Below are 17,547 nucleotides of genomic sequence, written 5' to 3'. Positions count from 1 at the left end.
TGCCTTGCACGCTGCTGGTGGCTTCCACCCTGCTGTACACCTGCACCCCGGGCACGTGTGTGTGAACACACACACACACACACACACACAGCCCTGCCCTCCTCTTCCCACCACATTCCCCCCTCCACCTGGGTCCTCGGCGGAGGAGCTGGCAAAGGGAACAAATCAGATGCTGCACAGCTGTATGCTGTGTTGTCACGGAGCCTCTCGGGGTGCTGAGGACGAGCGGCAACTCCCACACAGGTCTGCGCATGGCAGAGCTCAAACAACAGCCAGACGCGGGGGCTGGGGGTCCTGCCGCCTGGGGCCCTGAGGCAGGCACACACCCAGCCCCCCCCCCAGCCTTTGACTCCATCCCCCCTACAAGATGGACCTCTCCTGGCTGCCTGTGGAGCCCTGTGAGGTGAGGTGTGCGAAGCAACTTACCTGTGAGGTCTGCAGGGGCGGAGATGGGGTTGGAGAGGGGCCGGGCAGCTTCTCCAAATTGCAGGTGGTGGTAAGCAACCCTGACAGGTAGCGAATCAGCATGTGGAGCTCAGGGAGGTGGGGGGATGGGGGAACCACCTGCTCCCCTGGAGCCTCGGGGGTGCAGGGCGCTGCAGGTAAGTGGCAGAGGTTCCCTCATCAGTGCGATGCCCTGTGTGAAGTCCTGAACAGTGTCTGCTGAGCTAACCTGAGCGTCACGTGCCAAATGCAAATGCATCGACGCCCTCTTCTCATTCTTCTTGATGAGTCCTACTCCCCCAGCGACACTTCCAATCTCTGGCACCCCAGGGTGCAGCGCTCCAGTCCCCTCGTAAGCAGAAAATGCATTGCAAGTGCCGGTGGGCGAGTTAGGACTCCCCGAAGGGGACCGGTAGGCTCAGACTGGGCCTCGGCCTGCACAGAATAGCTGCTCACAGAGGCGCCCTGGTGTTCCGGCTCTGCCCTTAAGGGGAGGAGAAAAGAGACACCTGGTTTTCAGGCCTGTGACAGTGGGCACGTCCCCGGTTCACAGAGAGGCAGAGGCAGAGGCAGACACCGGAGTCACGCATCTTCACTCCATTTTATTACAACGTCAGGGGAAGCAGTTGCGGGGGTGGAATGGGGGGGTGTTGGGGGCGGACACAGACAGGAAGCCGCTCACAGCCGCGTGGTCTACACCTTGCTAAGAGGGGGGAGGGTCGGGTGTCTGGACATGCAACGTGGGGCTGCAGTGCGTGTGCGCAGTGGGCAGGCGATTCCTCTCTAAGGGGGGGGGGGGGGCGGTTTCTTTAGTTTCTCGACAGATGGTGGCTGCACCCGGTGTCTCCTGGCCGGCTAGGGAGGGGCTCCCCCGCTAGGACTGGGACCCAGCCTTCTTCTTCTGGAATTTTCTGAACTGGGACTGAATGGCCACCGCCGCCCGTTCTGTCTCTGGCGCGTCCATGTCGATGTCAAACTCTTCCTGAACTTTCTTCTGCCCATCTGCAGCAAGAAAAACACAGACATGAGGCCACCCCTGAGCTGGAAGCAAGCAGGAAGCCAGGCAGCAAGCTGCGGGAGAGCCCAGGCCTCCGGCCACCGTGAGGCGCTCACGGCCCCCAGCACGTGACCACGTCTGCAAAGTGAAGCCCCCTGGTGCGTGGGCTGACCCCCACCCGGGTCGGCTGTCTGCTGGCCGCCCGAACCGCACACCTGCCCGGGGGGAGGAAGCTCAAGGACCCATCGCTACATCTCACACACTTGCTGTGCGCGGTGTTCTGTTTCTCACGTTCATATTTTACATATCGTGTTAAGCGTGTCAGCTGTGCTGCTACTTTCTCCCGGTATTTCATGTAGATGCAGTTGAAACGCTGCTACAGATATTAACCCAATGGTAGCTGGTATTCACAGCAGCTCTGAGTTAAAACCATGGAGTCTCTGGGCCAGCTTCCCCGGCCAATGAGATTTGTTTATTAAGGCTTCTGTTTGTATCACGGTCACGAATGGATGTCACCATCTGACCTTCACAAGGAGGCTGCTTTCACAAGGCTTAACATTTGGTTCCAGCGAGGCTGGCTTAGCAGTTTGTTTGCTGAGGCAGAAAGACTTGACCGCTGCACAGTGTGATGATGGTGAAAACACAATAGAAGCCAAGTCACAGTACAAATGGGAGCTGGTGCCCCTTGGTGCCGTGTACCTAACCGAGCACTGGCCAATGTCCCACCAAATCCTAAAAACAAATAAATAATTAAAATGCTGTAGTCCAAAAAGGGAAGAACCTCCTCAGTCCAGTGAAAGCTGATCATCAGAGCCACGAAAGTCACCCTTGTTTTTTTAAATCCAGACCCGGGCCCACCCTGGACTTGGGGCTCCCTCTTCACACAGCCGCAGTGGGGAGGGCTCAGGAGAGCGAGACGGAGTTCAATAATAGTGTCACTGGGGGCGGGGACCCGACAGCCCCCTTCTCTAAAGGGCTCTCAGGTGGCTCTAAGATGCATTAGGACTGAGATCCAGCTCCTTTGTCTGCAGATGAGGTGACAAGCAGGGTCTGCAGGTGGCTCACGGCAGAGCTGGGGACAGACCCACCCCTTGGCACCTGGGCCATGGCCTCTCTGCCACCTGGCCTTGCGCCTGGAGCCTGGCAGTGGGAGGCGCACACCCAGACGGAGGGCGGGAGAATCAGGGACACTGAGGCAGGATAGAAAGTCCCCAGGCGGGGGGCCGGGGGGCAGGGCAGGGGCAGGGCTGCATTCCTGACTTTGGCATCAGGCTGCCTGAGTGCAGCGAGTAACACGCAGGAGGCCGGTCTGGCCCCTTCCTCCCTCAGGACGGGGAATGGCAGCGTCTAGGCAGCGCAGGGGCACGGGGCGCTGGGATGACCGAGAAGTGGGGCAGGCTGGTCCCTCCTGCTCGCTCTGCTCCCTGTCTCTGCCTCAGATGCAGATCAATCAATCGATAAAGAGATCAATAAGAGATAAATGATAGGTTAGATAGATAATAGAAGATAGGAATTTATATCTACTTTATGCACTGATATGCACATCCGTATGTCCTTGTTACGGATGTGTCTGGCTGTGAGATGCAGCCCCCACAGCCCACGGAACAACCTCCCCTCCCCTTTCCCAGAGACGAGCAGCTCCCGCCGGGGGCCCTGCATTCACCCCTGCGTCCGGGAGGAGAGGACACCGCTCTGCAAGCCCTGCTGACCAATCGCTCCGTGACCTAAATCGGCAGAATTGTTTTCCTCTATCCCAGATTTGCTGCCCAAGCCCATAAAAGCAGAGCTTTCGAGTGCATCCTTGTCCGGGGACTATTTGGGGGCCGTTGCTTTAACCCGTGAGCACCCAGGTGGTGCCCGGGACCGTCTCCTGCAACCGGGAGCCGTTCACTCTCAGATCGGCTCTTCAGGGGCCCTTCCTGCAGGGCATCTCCTCGGGGAGGTTAGACCCCCGGCAGGGGCCGGGGACCCCTGAGGCCCAAGTCAGTGCTTTCAAATGCTCCACAACATCAAACAACAATAAAGTAATTTAAAAATAATAATAATAATAAATAAAATTTAAGAAACAAAATAAAATGCTCCATGAGCAAGAACACAGGAGCTGGGGCCGGGGAGTGAGTATCCCGAGAGCCTGAAACAGGAACCAAGCTTTCGGTGCGAGGAACACCCATGCAGGCAGCCTGTCACCTCCCTTAGATGACTGAGCGTCCCCAGACTTCTCTCTCTGAGGACCCCCTGTGTCTGCCGGGTCACGACTGCAGGGGGGACAAGCTCGCCCTGATCCCCACAGAAACGGGAGAGCTCTGTTTCAGGTGTAAAACGCCGCGGCCGCCCGCCGTTTTGGGACGGGCCTGATTCATCTCTTTCCTTTTATAATAACAAGTAAAAAAAAGCAGCAATATTTTCTTGACAACTGATAAATGAAATTGCGGGAAATTATGTATATTTAGGGAGTATTTAATGAGACCGTAGGACAGGCCATAAAAACAGATTTCACAATTATATCGTAAACTAATATCTTCAGCCAGAAGTGATGTATAGATTCCTGCCTCGTTTGAAAAATAGTAGGGTGTTGAAAAAACAAACCACTCATATTTCAGGAATCATGACACTCCATTGACTTGGAAGCCGAGCGCTCCCTGGGGACAGTCCGAGTTGTTCCTCATTCCCCTGCGCTGGCCGGGGACCGGCAAGGCAGAGGGGGGACCCCGAGTGTGATGGGGAAGGGGCAGCTCATCAGATTCGGTGGCACGGGGGTCCTGGGACCTGGAAAAGCACGGCTCGGAGCCCCCGGACTCAGCAGGAGCGAAGGGGCGACAAAGGATGTGACCTGGAGGGACCGCAGCCCTCAGGCCCCAGCCCTCAGGGCCGCTCTGCAGAGCCTCGGGCCTGGCACCAATTCGAGTCATCGAGTTGCCGCCAAGGCTCCCCGTCTGGGACAGTGGAGACGGCAACCGTGGAAGGGCTCAGGGCGGCCCCTGCAGAGCCTCCCCGCCTCGCTGTCACTCCAGGACAGAGACGGGGTGCCCGCCCACCTCACCAGGGACCCTCTCTGCTGCGGGAACCCAGACAGATGATGTCTGCTGGGAACAGGAAGGGCGCGGGAATGGGGTACACCCAATGGAGCAGCCAGTGGGTGCTCCCCACGGGGTGTACCCCATCCCCTCACCCCGCATCATGGTCCTTCGTGGGGCAATCGCCACCTTACACCACTTCTCCCCGTCCTCCCTGGTCGGCGGCCCATCACCCACCCCGGCACGAGCTCCAGGCCGGGGACACGTCCCCTGCCTTGTTCCAGCAGCCCACACAGGGCCCGGCACGTACTAGGTGTTCCGTTAGTAACGGTCATTGCAAGCAAGTGCGTTAGTTACTGCACCAGGCAGCCACCCGGTGCACGCCTCTATCTGGACGACGAAACCCAGTCACCCGCCGTGGTGACCACGGCAGCTCCACGGCAACGCTGCGGGAGGGTCCCTCACCCCCAGGGCCAGCACCACGCGTTTAACGGAGCGGAGCGGGGGAGGAGTCTGGGAGGTGCGGTGGCAGAGCCTCCTCCGGGCACTGCCCGCAGAGCACACGGGAAGACGACAGGAGTCTCCTCTCCTAAACAGAAAACGTGGCTCCAGTGGAATGGTGTAAGGAGGCGCTTCAGGGGGGCGACTGGCGGGAAGCGGTCAGGGCCTGGGTGGAGAGCAGGGGCCACCGGGGACCAGGGACGGGCACCTTCCTCCACGGACGCAGCTCCTGAGAAAGCCCCGCCGCGTGGGCTCCCGTGCCAGGGAGCTCTGCCACCAGCACCTGGCTGGGGGGGTGGGGGGGACCTGGCCTCGGACAGACCGTGCCCTGCAGCCGTCTCTGGGATGAAGCCGGCTCCCTCCCCACCTTCGGACCCCTGCCCTGCCCTTGATGCGGGGGCCAGGAGTGGAAGCAGGGGTGTGGGCCCAGGGGAGAGCAGATCTGGGGCCGTCTCCGAGTCTCTGTGGCTCTCCGGAAGGTGCAGAGCTTCTCTGGATCTCAACATGTTCATCCCAAAATGGGGAAGTCAAACCTTTATGTATTTGAAAAGTCTGACCCGCCTAGGTACCAGCGTCCTGAGCAGGTCCAGGCCGCCTGTAAATCCAACTGCAGGCGGAGTGGTGTTGGGTAGGAGGTGCAGGGACCGCAGAGCAGCCGAGGGGGGCGTGGCAGCCACCTGGTCCCCCAGCCTCGGAGCCCTGCATCTGCTGGGTGGTGAGACTCTCCGACGCTGGGGTCCTGATGCAAGGGGAATGGGGGGGGGGGGTGCTTTCCAGCAAGGCAGCCACGCATCCCTCAGACACAGCTGGGCCCCGTGTCAGGCCCGCCCCAGCTTTTTGATGGATTGTGACGGGGTGGTCCCGGCTCAGCCGCACAGAGCGTGAAGATGCCACCCAAAGACTGTGCCTAAAGACTTGTGCCGCCCAGGACTCAGGGGCCCTGGAACAACGCCCCTGGGCCAGTGCACGAGCAGGGCCCCGGCCCCCAGAGCTGGTAGGCACGGAGAGCTCCCGGGCCTCTCCGCAGGAGGGACAGCAGAGCTCAGTGCGCAGTCACCTGCAGGCGGCCATGCAGCCCCGCCCTGGTCCCTCTCCTTGGGGCTTCATCGGGAAGCCTGCAGGGGCACCGCCTGACGTTTTGACTTAGGGTCCTGCTGCCTGAGGTGGGCAGACCGCATGGGCACCCTGCTCCCGGCAGGGGCAGCTCTTTGTCGGTCTGAGCAAACAGGCAGCATTTCACCAGAACATTCTGTAGGCTGCCCGGTCTTCCACCGTCATTGCTTGTTTCTGTCTCGGGGTCTGGGATTTCTTCATTTCTGTGTGTGTCCTCCTTGAAGAAAATCTGAAGCCGACCAGGATAATGGTCAAGAGTCCTCATACCAATTAGCGGGTTAAAATGAACAGACGGCGATCAGACCCCCTCCCCCGGAGAAAGCAGAGACCCGGCTTCCTGCCCGCGGAGCTCAGGGCTGAGAAGAGCCCAGTAACCGTAATGTCCTGTGTGCCTGAGGGGCCAGGACCCGCACCCAGCCCTCCAGGGTTCACCCAAACTCCGCCGGGTCCGCTCCCTGAAGTACCCGTTCTCAGAGACAGGGGGCAGTGTGAGGACCCGAGGTGGAGAACCTACCAGGCCGGGCAGCTGGCATCACCCACCCACCCTTTACCCGTCTATCTTCTCCCCCAACCCCTCTCTCAGCACGGAGCACACGGCTGCAGAGCGGTCCCACGCACACGGACCGCTCTCCCTGGGCGGACACCGCATCCGACAGACAACACCCAGCCCGGGGCTCTGCCGGTGGAGAAAGGAGGGCCCCAGGTCTCGGGACGTCTCGTGGTCGGGTTCTGCCACGGCCTCCCCTCCAGGACGGACGCCGGTCCTGTTCAGATTTACCGAGGATGCTTCTGGTGCTCTTCCCCTGAAATATGCGGTTGTTTTCGTTGCAGAAACTGAGCCAGGAAGGGGCCCTACTGTCCGGTATTTTATTGTGTCACAAGAGCAAGCTCAGGCGGCCCCCCCTAAGGATGGCACTGTAAGAACAGCCACCAGCACTGAGTGCTCGATCCACCCTCCCTCGTGGACTTCGGTGGATGTTCTCCCACCGACCCTTTCACAGCTCACGTAAAACAGAGGACCGTCAGCATGGAGGGCAGGAGCTCCTACCAGCGGAACACAATCCAAATGAGCATTGCGAGCCTCCGACATCGTCGTGAAACCCCACCGAACGGGAACAGGGTGCCACACTCGCATCCCGTTGGCGGGCCTCTGCTCTGAGAAACGCGGCGTCTCGCACCGGAGTGGTAGTGATCATCACATCGGCCCTGTACCCGCCGGCCTGCTCTCACGGAGCAGCCGTGTTCCTCTGCCAAGTACCGCCGCCCGGGAGCTTAACCAGCTGACATCCTCCCACAGTCTGGGGGCTGCAAGTCCAAGGTCAACGCGTGGGAAAGGTTGGTTTTTCCTGAAGCCTCTCCTTCTGGCTTGCAGACAGCTGTCTTCTTGCTTTGTGGTGGTGTCACGGTCTTGGTGTCTTCTCATCTTCTTATAAGGACACCCTCCGATTGGACCGGGACTCACCCTAATGACCTCGTTTGAACCGACTCCCCTCTCCAAAGGCCCTGTCTCCAGACACAGCCCCACTCTGAGGGACTGAGGGTCAGGGCTTCTGCCCGTGAATGGCGGGGGACATATATTATAATAGCACCTAACCTAACACTGGGGAGCGACAGATTTCTAAGTAGCTTGTATTCTTTACCTTGTCTGGCTCCTGCAACCATTCATGAGAGCTGCAGGCAATGTCCCTTGTCCCTGTTTTAGAAAGGTACCCAGAGGGCCAGACAGGTCACCCTGGATTACACTGGTGAACACCGGCCGAGGGCTGATTTGGGCGGAATTCAGGTCTTGTTCCGCATCCTGTTCAGCTCCTCAGACAGAGGCCAAGAGCACAGCCTTCCGTGTGGACCAGTTAGTGTGGCTCAAGGTGAAACACGATCTTTTACGCCGTCCAAGTCCAGACACATGGCATGGCCAGCCAGTCTGCAAAATCTGCTCGCTCACCAGGCATTCTAGGAGAATTGCCACCCGGTTCCACCATTTGGCCGATGGTCTGCAATGCCTGCTCAGGGCCCACTGCTTGGCCAGGGGTTGGAGAGAGCAGAGAGCAAACCCAGGCCCCTGCTCTCCCCGGGGAAATGGAAAATGCAAAGGTACACAAACCAATGAGTAATGGAATTTCAGAAATTCCAGAAAGAAAGTGGACTGATAAACTGCAGAGTGCGTGTAAGGCCGGCCAGGTACAGCCTCGGGGAAGGAGACGTGAGAGAAGGAGAGACCGTTACCCAAAGCCAGCCGTGACCCACCTGCCCTTGGGGCAAGGGGTGCTGGAGCCCCTGGTGGATAAGAAACAACACTTTTTGAAAACTTAGTCTTCACTTTTTGAAAAAAATTATTCTTGATTTATGTATTCACAATCTAAGTGGCAGACTCTAAGCAACTAGCATCAATTCTCTAGAAATTAACAGACACTGCCCTGGCTGGTGTGGCCCAGTGGATTGAGCACCAGACTATGAACCAAAAGGTCACCAGTTCGATTCCCAGTCAAGGCACATGCCTGGGTTGCGGACCAGGTCAGGTCCCCAGTAGGGGGTGCGGGAGAGGCAACCACACGCTGATGTTTCTCTCCTCTCTTTCTCTCCCTCCCTTTCTCTAAAATTAAATAAATACAATCTTTAAAAAAACAGAGACACAGTCATTGAAGACAAAACAGAGATAGTCATGGATCCCAAACAGCCCAAGATACGATTTAAAAAAAAGTTTGAAACCTTCATCAATCTGAAATATATCATACTAACCTCCATGCTGATCAACTCAGATATGTATGTTGCTGAGTTTATGATGATGTAAAGGCATTGCCTACGGCAATAAGTCATGAACACAGGGGCTTGTACACACACACACCCACACACACACACACACACACACCCCACATACACACACACAGAGTGGTAAAAGCTTTCGTTGATGTATTTATAACTCTCCATATTTGAAGGTTTATTTTATGGAAACAAATTACCTCCTCAGGTCTAACCCTTAGATCAGAAACGTGTGCCTAAGCAGTAAATTGGGATGTAATTGTCCTCACTGGGAGTCGCCTGATGAGGAGGTGCGGCACAGAGCGTGCTATAAAAGGGCCTACGAGTCCGCACGCCGTCAAGAAATAACAGTCATTTCACTTAAGTGTACGCCTTGCAAACGGGGCGTTAGAATGCCAGGTTCTCAGAACGTCCTACCTCCTTCCCAAGTGTAATACTAACTGGGAAGGAATTAGTAGTTGTCACTGGTGTTGCTCTTGATACACAGAAGGGAGTGGACACCATGCTTGCCTCCCAGCCTCTGAGCAGGGTGCCTGCCCTCTCCGCATGAGGGTCACCTGCGGCCCAGGAGAGCCCATGTGACTTCCTTCAGAAAGTCGCAGCCTCGGCCCTGGAGGCAAGGAAAGCTAAGAGACCCGGTAAGAAAATCAAGTTAGGATTGGAATTTCTACCCCTTAAGCCTCTCGTTGGATCAAAACATACTCGGAGAACAAGGCCTCTAGTGTTAGAGAAAAGGCCAATCCTTCCCAAGAGAGAAAAAAAAATCATAAAAATGAATTTACAGGCCTGGTACCTAGCGATGCTGGCACAGAGCATCCATTTTATGAAATGCCAGTAAAAGACAAAAACAACACGTTCTTTTAAGAAGCAGCAAACGAAGGAGGACCCAGCATCTCTGCTAGCTGTTCCTGGGTCCCAGCAGCCCCTCCCCCGCCCCCCTGCACGGCTGGGCAGAGGTTGGGAGTCCAGCAAGTGGCCCAGGTCCAGCTCCGAGCCATGTCTTGCTCCTGCCTGCCGGCTCGGGATTTATCAGGCGGGGACTGCTGGTGCGGAGAATTGCAATTTTCCAGGCCTTTGCTAAGCAGCAGAGATTAACGAGCATGGTCAGGCATTAGCGGCCGCGGGCAAGGGGGCTTTCTGCTCCTAAAGTGCTCTCACATCAAATAAAAATGCAATTCCCATTTCTGCAAACTTTCCATTTACCAGGTTCGCACCTTCTTGGGTGCTCACAGCCTTTTCCGAGAGAGAGAGAGAGAGAGAGAGAGAACTTCTCCTCTGCCCTAAAATAGAGGCACTCCTACTCCCCCCCCCCCCCCCCCCCCCCCCCGCCCAGTCTCCTCCGCTCACCCTGGGCTTTGATTAATGCGGAGCTTGGTTTGTGCGGCTGAAGGCGACAGCTTACTCACCGCTCCTCTGGGTCTCCGGCTTCTGATCGCTCCATTCCTCTTGTCACTGCCTACGTGCCCCTGGCTTTTACAAAATGGCTCCCCAGCTGTCGTATTGAGGTCATCAAATGAGTCTACGGCCAAGAATGAGCACGGCGAAGACCAGACTTTTCCCCAAGTTCATTAAGAGAACGAAAAAGACAATGGCCACGTGGACGGTGTTCCCACCCCGGGGGTGAGACTCCCAGAGCACGGTCCAACGCGGCTGCCTGAGCACCAGCCCAGGATTCTTCCATCAGAAAAACAAAACCGGTTCCCAGTTGTACTCGTCCGTGCAAGCTGCTGCAACAATGTACCGCAGGCTGGGCAGCTCCGACGACAGAAATGCATCTCCCCGCAGCTCTGGGGGCTGGAAGCCAAGATCTGCGGGGTGGTTCTTTCCAATAGGCCTCTCGCCCTGACGCCTAGACGGCTGTCCCTCTCTGTGTCCTCACATGGTCATCGCTCTGTGTGTGTCTGTATCCTAACCTCCTCTCCTCATGAGGACCCAGCCACATTAAACTTGAACCCACCCTAACAGCCTCATTTTCATGGAATCACATCTGCAAAGACACTCTCTCCAAAAGGAGTCCCGTTCTGAAACACTACACGATCGGGGCTTCAACACCCACATTTTCAGGGGGACACAATTCAGCACATAACACGAGTCACAATGCCTACATTTTTGAGGCAGACAAGGGGTGATAGAAACAGGGGTGCTGAGGAAGGCTCGAATTCAAGGTCCAATGCTGGAGTGTGGTCAGATGAGCCTTTCTGGGGTTCAAGTCCTCCTCCCGTGTTTGCAATAGGGATGAGGATGCACCTAGGTTTGTTTCTCTCTCAGGGCGTTCAGAGGGGCGTGGGGAGGAAGTGCACCGGCCCACGTTGTCATGTGTAGAGGGCAACTACAAGGGCAAGGTTACTTCCGGAGATGGAGGCACGCAGACTGGCTAGCCCCACACTCTCGCCTTCCCGCTCCTCCTCCAGCGCAGAGGCTGAGAGCTTGAAGGACATTCATTCATTCTCAGATGTCCTGAGAGTGGAATGCAGTCTCTGAAGCTTAGGGACCGAGGCAGGGTCATAAAAAGGCAGAAGTGAGCCCATGGATGATGGCCAAGGACAGGAAGGTCCCACCAGCTCACAGGCAGAAGCGCTGGGTTTCCCTGCAGCGGCCGCAGCGATATCCACTGACTGGTGCCTGACGCCACATGCCCGTCGGTGAGTGACAGCAGCAGTGACTTCTGCCGGAATGACCTAAGGGGTGGTGGGGTGCTTCCCATGTGTCCCATCCATGGCTGTGCATGGCCCAGGCTGGGTTCTCTGCCTTCTAGAAATTCTGTGAGGTGCTGATAGCCTGGAAACCCCTGTCTGTGGAGCCAAGTGGGTTCTGTAGCCGGCACCACCATCTCCTTCAGGCACGTCAGCCTTCCACGGGGGCGGACGGCGGACGGGGAAGCTACAACACGTAAGGAAAGGCGGGGCCCCGTGTCTTCAGGGATCCGCTCGCAGGCGGTGCTTACTGGAGAATAACTCGAATGAAAGTCGGTACATGAGACCCCTCTCCGGGTGAGAACAACGTATCAAACATTTCCTTCCTCTTCTGACCACACAGGAAGCATGGAAATTGCTCCTCAAAAACCAGCAGCTAACTTCCCTAGCAACCAACCACTCAAAAAAGCCACCGTTCGCAACTCTGACCAAGAAAACGACGTCACGCTGAATGGGGAGTGGGGACAAACGGACCCTCTCACCTCGCAGACCAGCCCTCCAGGCAAGCCGGCCGGGTACGCAGGGGCTCGAGAGACCCCACGAGCAGCAATGTGCTGTGGCTGCGTCTGCTCATCGCCTCCATGTCCCTCCTTTCCTGCTTTAGTTACCAAACCCCCGATTTGGGACTGAGCACATGGTTACCAAGAGCAAAATTTCCAGCCTTCTTATTGTTGATTGTGGCCACACAACTAAGCTCTGGTCAATATAATGTGGGTAGAAAGGAAGAAGTCTCCTTAAAAGAAAGCTAACAGACACCCTTTGCCCTTTTTTCTAGTTTCTACCTGCTTCCTGCTGGCTGAAATGCAGGTGTGATGAAATGCCGGTGCTCAGGCAGCCATATTGGACCATGAGCTGGAAGTCTTACGCCGAAGATGGAAAAACATGAATATAGATGCTTCATGCTCCTTGAAACTACCCTGACTTCCCCCAACTGCCTGCCTCCAGATTCCTTTTACATGGAAGGGAAATAAACGTTATTGTTTAAGAAGTTGTTATTTTAGGATTTTTGCTTCTTATAGATGCACCTCACCTGCTCACCCATATAAGTGTATAATTCATTTGAAAACATTGCATTTCAAGCTGATAACAAAGATTAAATTCTATGCCCCTGTGCACAGGTGTATAGTATGGCTTCATTTTCCTCCCTTAACTATGAAAATAAATAAATAAATAAATAAATAAATAAATAAATAAATGGTGCTGCTTTAAACCAGCCCTGAAACTGCCCTCCCAGAGGAACTGTCCCACACACCTGGTGCCTCAAGCCTTTGCAATGTTAGAACAGGGCACAATAACCTTCCACTGGGCCTACAGCAGCACTGTGCCCCAAAGAACTGTTCGCAAAGTTAACAGGAAAGCAGATAGGATGACTGGAGGTCTGATGCCTACTGAACAGAAAATCAAAAACATTTAGGGTTAGCCCCCCTGTGGGAGGCCATCTGCACCAATAGCAATGCCTCCCTTCTGTGGGTGCAGTCATTCCCTTCCTGTTTTCGTAAGTACCCCCCCCCCCGGCTTTTGTGTGGTCATGGGAGCACGGCTCGGGCTTCCGCCCGAATCACAGCCTCCCAGACGGCGTTTCTTTGATCTCAGAAAATGCTCGTTGCCTCTCACTTTGAAAGTTTTTTTTATTTTTAGGTTCACAACTATATGCCTTTTCTTCTGATATGTACGTCTGTCCAGTTCCTGATGTGGGTGGCCTTTTCTTTTTAGCACTTGGTTTTTAAAATCTCAGTGTTTTACAGAAACACTCCCTGTGTGCCTGGTAACCTTTGCCAACTGTCACTCTCAGGCTTCCCTAACCGGCGTTACCCTTTCTCCCCTCAGAAGGCATCGGCTTCTCCCTCCACACCTGCCCCCTCCAGCTTGTGAAAGCAGAAAACCTGTCGAGTGCTCCAACATCTAGAAGCAAACGTGAGCGAGGGGTGGCTCCTAGTTGGCGTGACCCTGAGTGGGTGGGAGCACACCTCGCACCTCTCACTCTGCTCCAGGTCCACTTCTTTCTTCCCTTGAAAGCTTTGGAGTAGCTTGAGTTTGCTTCCTCCTTTTGTAGCCCCTGCTTTTACTAGTGCAGAGGGTGCAAACCTCTCAGACTCACTCTTGCCCCAGCTTCTAAACGTTGAAATAGCAGTTTTAAAGAATTAAACGCTGCACATTTCACCACCGTCGAGAGTTTTACAAAATTCCTCAGTTTTTAAATAGAAATAAGTTCAAAAGCAATCACAATTACAGGACACCTTCCAGTTGCCTCAAAGGGGCATTAGTTCACCTAATTAACATGAAATCCTTCTTTGAGTTTCTAACTCACCTCACCGCGTCACTTTGAGACTTTGACCCAAGGGGAAAGGAAGGAGCTAAGGCAACAAAAGGCATTCCAGGACTCAGTGCGGAAGGAGCAGAAAAGCTGGTGAGACTAAAAGCCGGATGAGACCCAGGCTCTCGTGGAATGATCGGTCCAGCTCTGTGACCGACAGGGACCGCAGACAACAGTGTGGACTAAAAAGTTATCACTTGCGTGCAGGAAAGAGGGGGGAACCAACACCGTTTCTCAGCTCTGGGACTGTGGGCTCTGCTCCCTTTGCTGTCTGCACGCTGCCCGAGGGAAGGTGCTGTCCCCAGCGGTGTGCCAGCCCCGGCAGGCGGGTCTGCATTCCCCCTGGACCCCCACGCTCAGCCAAGCCCAGGGGCTGCGCTATCTCACGGACACACTCCCGTCTGGCTCCTCGGCCCCGCGCCTCCCGTCCAGGCTGACAGGTGTTTCCCTTCTCGGGTTTTCAGAGGTGCCGAGCTTTCTTAGATGCACATGACTATTGGGCAGAGGTGTCCCTTGTGTGTAGAACACAAGTTTGGGGGCACAGCTCTGAGTGGCTCCTTGAAAGAGGTCTGTGACACAGAGCCGCAGCCACATCTGTGCCAGCTCCAGTGGCCGCCAGGCTGATACATGCCCATTCCGGCTCAAAGCCTCAAACCCCAGGCTGCCACCAACCTGGGGTCCCCATGCAGTCACGCGTCCTGGGCTTCCCTTCACTCTCTACCCTTTTCACGTGCGACAAGAGAAACGAGCAGAAATAGATAAGACCGCAGACGTCCCTGCCTTCCCTATTTTAAAATGTGTTTCAGTCTTTTTGAACGTGGCCAAGGGTACGTGTCGGAATGCCCTGAGGACAGGGGTGGGCTCTGCACAGAGGTGGGCACCTCTGTGTGCCAATCGTATGTTTGTAGAGATGAAAACGTGCCCCCCTCCCAGTCTCCTCACCCCACAGCCCACAGCCTTGGCTCACACACCCCTTTCCGTGTGTCTGCAGCGAAGACACTTCTTCTGACATCACTTCTGTTTGTTTTGTTGTTGTTGCTGCTGTTGCTTTTTACTGGCACTATTTTAAGAGCTCATGGCCAAGTACTTACTGATTTGTTGGGAATAGCTTTTTAAGGGTGAGTCATTTTAAGCTTTGGGCTTTGTCATTATTCTTACCAGGAGGATGAGTTCACATATTTGTAAAGAGAGAATCAAATCGAGTCCCCACAAAAGGAATAAAGTTACTCAGATCTGAACAAGGTAGCTGAACCACATGGAGTAAACCCAAGTTACCAGGTCTAGCTAACAGTAGCGTTTCGTTCTAGTTTTTGCATTATTCAAGAACAATATTCTGATGACTGATTCCAAGGGGAAATGGAGTAAGAAGTGCTTTCTGAGGAAGTAGGAAAGTTGTGAAGCTCAGAAGAGTTCAGGCGTGGGCTGTGCCTGGCCCGAGAGCCATCGCCACTGCCGAACCTGGGTGTCTGACGTGACATTGTGTCCGGACAGCCAGGCACCTGCCCTTTGCACACAGCCCAGCAGAGCCAGCCCGCCTAGAAGCCCTTATAGACCACAAACAAAGCAGGGTGTTTTATTCCAAGAATGCCCAAACCAGAGAAACGACCAGGGTCAGGCAACGTGATCCTAAATCATGCCATTTTGAAATAGGCTTTTGAAAAACATAACTCTTCAAAGCACCAGCATTGTAATACCCTCCCTGGAAAGCATTTTATCAGTAGAGGTTGTAGAAGTATCTCTGTCTAGATCAAAAATCTAAGCCATGATAGAAACATGCAGTGCTGACGGCTGCAGCTCCAGGGAGCATTGGTGGAGGCTGATGTCAAGAAGCCGCGGGGGGAAACCAGTGCAGGTAGCACACTGGGGAGCGGGTCCCGCATCGTCTGTTAGAGAACAGAGGCATCTGACCTTCTGCTCGGTTGAACCAAAGGAACATGCACCAGGGGTTACCTCCTGCCAGCTGTGCATGGCCAGGGCGACCGAGAGGCTCCCTCCAGCCTGTGTATGACATGGCCAGGATTTACAGTTTTGTTCCACTTCGAGATGTGTGAACCGATGAAGGCTGAACATTTTATCTGCAGGTAGCTCACAACATCTTTCCAGGACCCAGCTCTAGCTTTGCTCGAATGAATCTGGCTCATAATTTCAAAATTATAGTCCCACGCCTCCGCACATTGCCATAATTTAAGGTATCTATGTCCTGGATTCTTAGAAAATGCAAGTGGGACGTTTCAAGAAGTAGCTGTAACTCAATATGCAATTGCCGTGTAGCTGTAAGAGAGGGGACACGTGGGCAGCAACACGAACAGTTCCAATGGTGTGTGGCACCAGGTGGCATTGACCAGCCCCACATGTGAAATGGTTATAAAGATTCCAAAGGAAGCTGGAATGCCTTCTGGCTGGAAAACTGCAGACACCTCAGTCTCGGAGGTATCCGGTGGGCTACAGCCTTGTTATGTGCTCAGGTGTGTCCAGTTCGGCCCTGGGGAGCCCCCCAACACTCCCTCTTGTTCTCGCAGTGAGTGAGCCAGAGCCCACACCTGTCCTTCCCAGAGGGCAGTCCCGGCTGGGCGGCCTTATTGCCAAATCGAATGCATGTTACTGAACTGCAGCTTGTCCAGACAAACGGCCAAATGTCCTCATTTCCCCCCATTTTGTTGGAATACTTACACTCGTTGTTATCACGGGTTCACAGCCCGTGACAATCTGATTCAGATGCTGCCCATTGTACCTCCTTCTTTCCCCTCTACCGCCTCCACCAGAATCAGCGTTGGATTTCTCCTTTGGATTCAGGTCGTATTTCCCCAGTGTTGCCAGAAAATACACCCGAAAGAAATCCAGCATCTTAGAGTGTCCCGAGACACGGACAGACAGAATCATAGTGTGTCGGAATCAGGTAAGTGCCTAAAGACAACACCATCCCACGAGGAGGAACCAGGACCCAGAGAGGTGAGACAGCTCTTCCTGGGGTTGGCCACTGGCAAGTGGCCCTATCAGAGGAGGGCAGGGAGGCAGACCTCTCAGGACTCGCCCATCCCCCACCCTCCGCAGCAAACAGAATCGGAGGTGGCCCCTCGCCTGAGCAGCCAGGCAGGCTCAGAGGCCCTGCCATCAGGGGAACGGCCTCACAATAAAGATCCTAAAAGCAATCGACCACAACGCCCAATGAGGCTGGAGAGGAGGCGGGGGCGTGCTGACAGCTAATCCATGGGTACACGTAGCAAAAATTGGATGCTAAATGGCTCTCAATTTTCTCCTGAAATGCCTAGGAAACGATTATTGAGGACGACTAACTGGGAGACACATTCTGGGCATATTGGTGGCCAGGGAAGGCACTGTAACATCCACCACGGGCATCTTTGTGGGCTGCTTCCGACGACCCAGGCCACTGTCAAAGCACACGGTGAAAACGCTTTCTTTATGGGCCAGTGGGAAATACAGTTTCGGTGAGTGCACATTCATTCAGACCGCCGTTGGCTTTGAAACGCCGAGACCCTACGTCTCAGGAAGGTCGGAGGCACGGAATACACAGTCTTGGGATCAGCACCATCAGCGATTCTGCACATGAGCCGTGAGTTGTGTGGTACCAAGGCAGGGCCTGGCGCTCTTGGGTCCCTGAGCCACAGTAACAGGAGGAGGCTGGGGTGGGAACATCGGTGCCTCACCAGGAAAGCATCTCTCTGCAAAAGCATCTCTCTGACGCCCGAGGAGACT

At 55.1% G+C, this 17,547-nt stretch overlaps 1 protein-coding gene across 1 annotated transcript in view; it reads right to left on the bottom strand.

Annotated features, from left to right (window-relative positions):
• Positions 1-1,023: 1,023 nt before the first annotated feature.
• PCP4 (Purkinje cell protein 4) overlaps positions 1,024-17,547 on the bottom strand; it is a 54,578-nt gene continuing 38,054 nt past the window's right edge. The window contains exon 3 of the mRNA XM_028505059.2: positions 1,024-1,446. Within this exon, the coding sequence (XP_028360860.1) occupies positions 1,319-1,446 (128 nt within the window). The 3' untranslated portion in view covers positions 1,024-1,318. The remainder of the gene's footprint in view (positions 1,447-17,547) is intronic.

The sequence above is a fragment of the Phyllostomus discolor genome, chromosome 2, assembly GCF_004126475.2.
Source record: "Phyllostomus discolor isolate MPI-MPIP mPhyDis1 chromosome 2, mPhyDis1.pri.v3, whole genome shotgun sequence".
Lineage (NCBI taxonomy): Eukaryota > Metazoa > Chordata > Mammalia > Chiroptera > Phyllostomidae > Phyllostomus > Phyllostomus discolor.
This window is presented reverse-complemented; position numbering and strand designations above follow the sequence as displayed.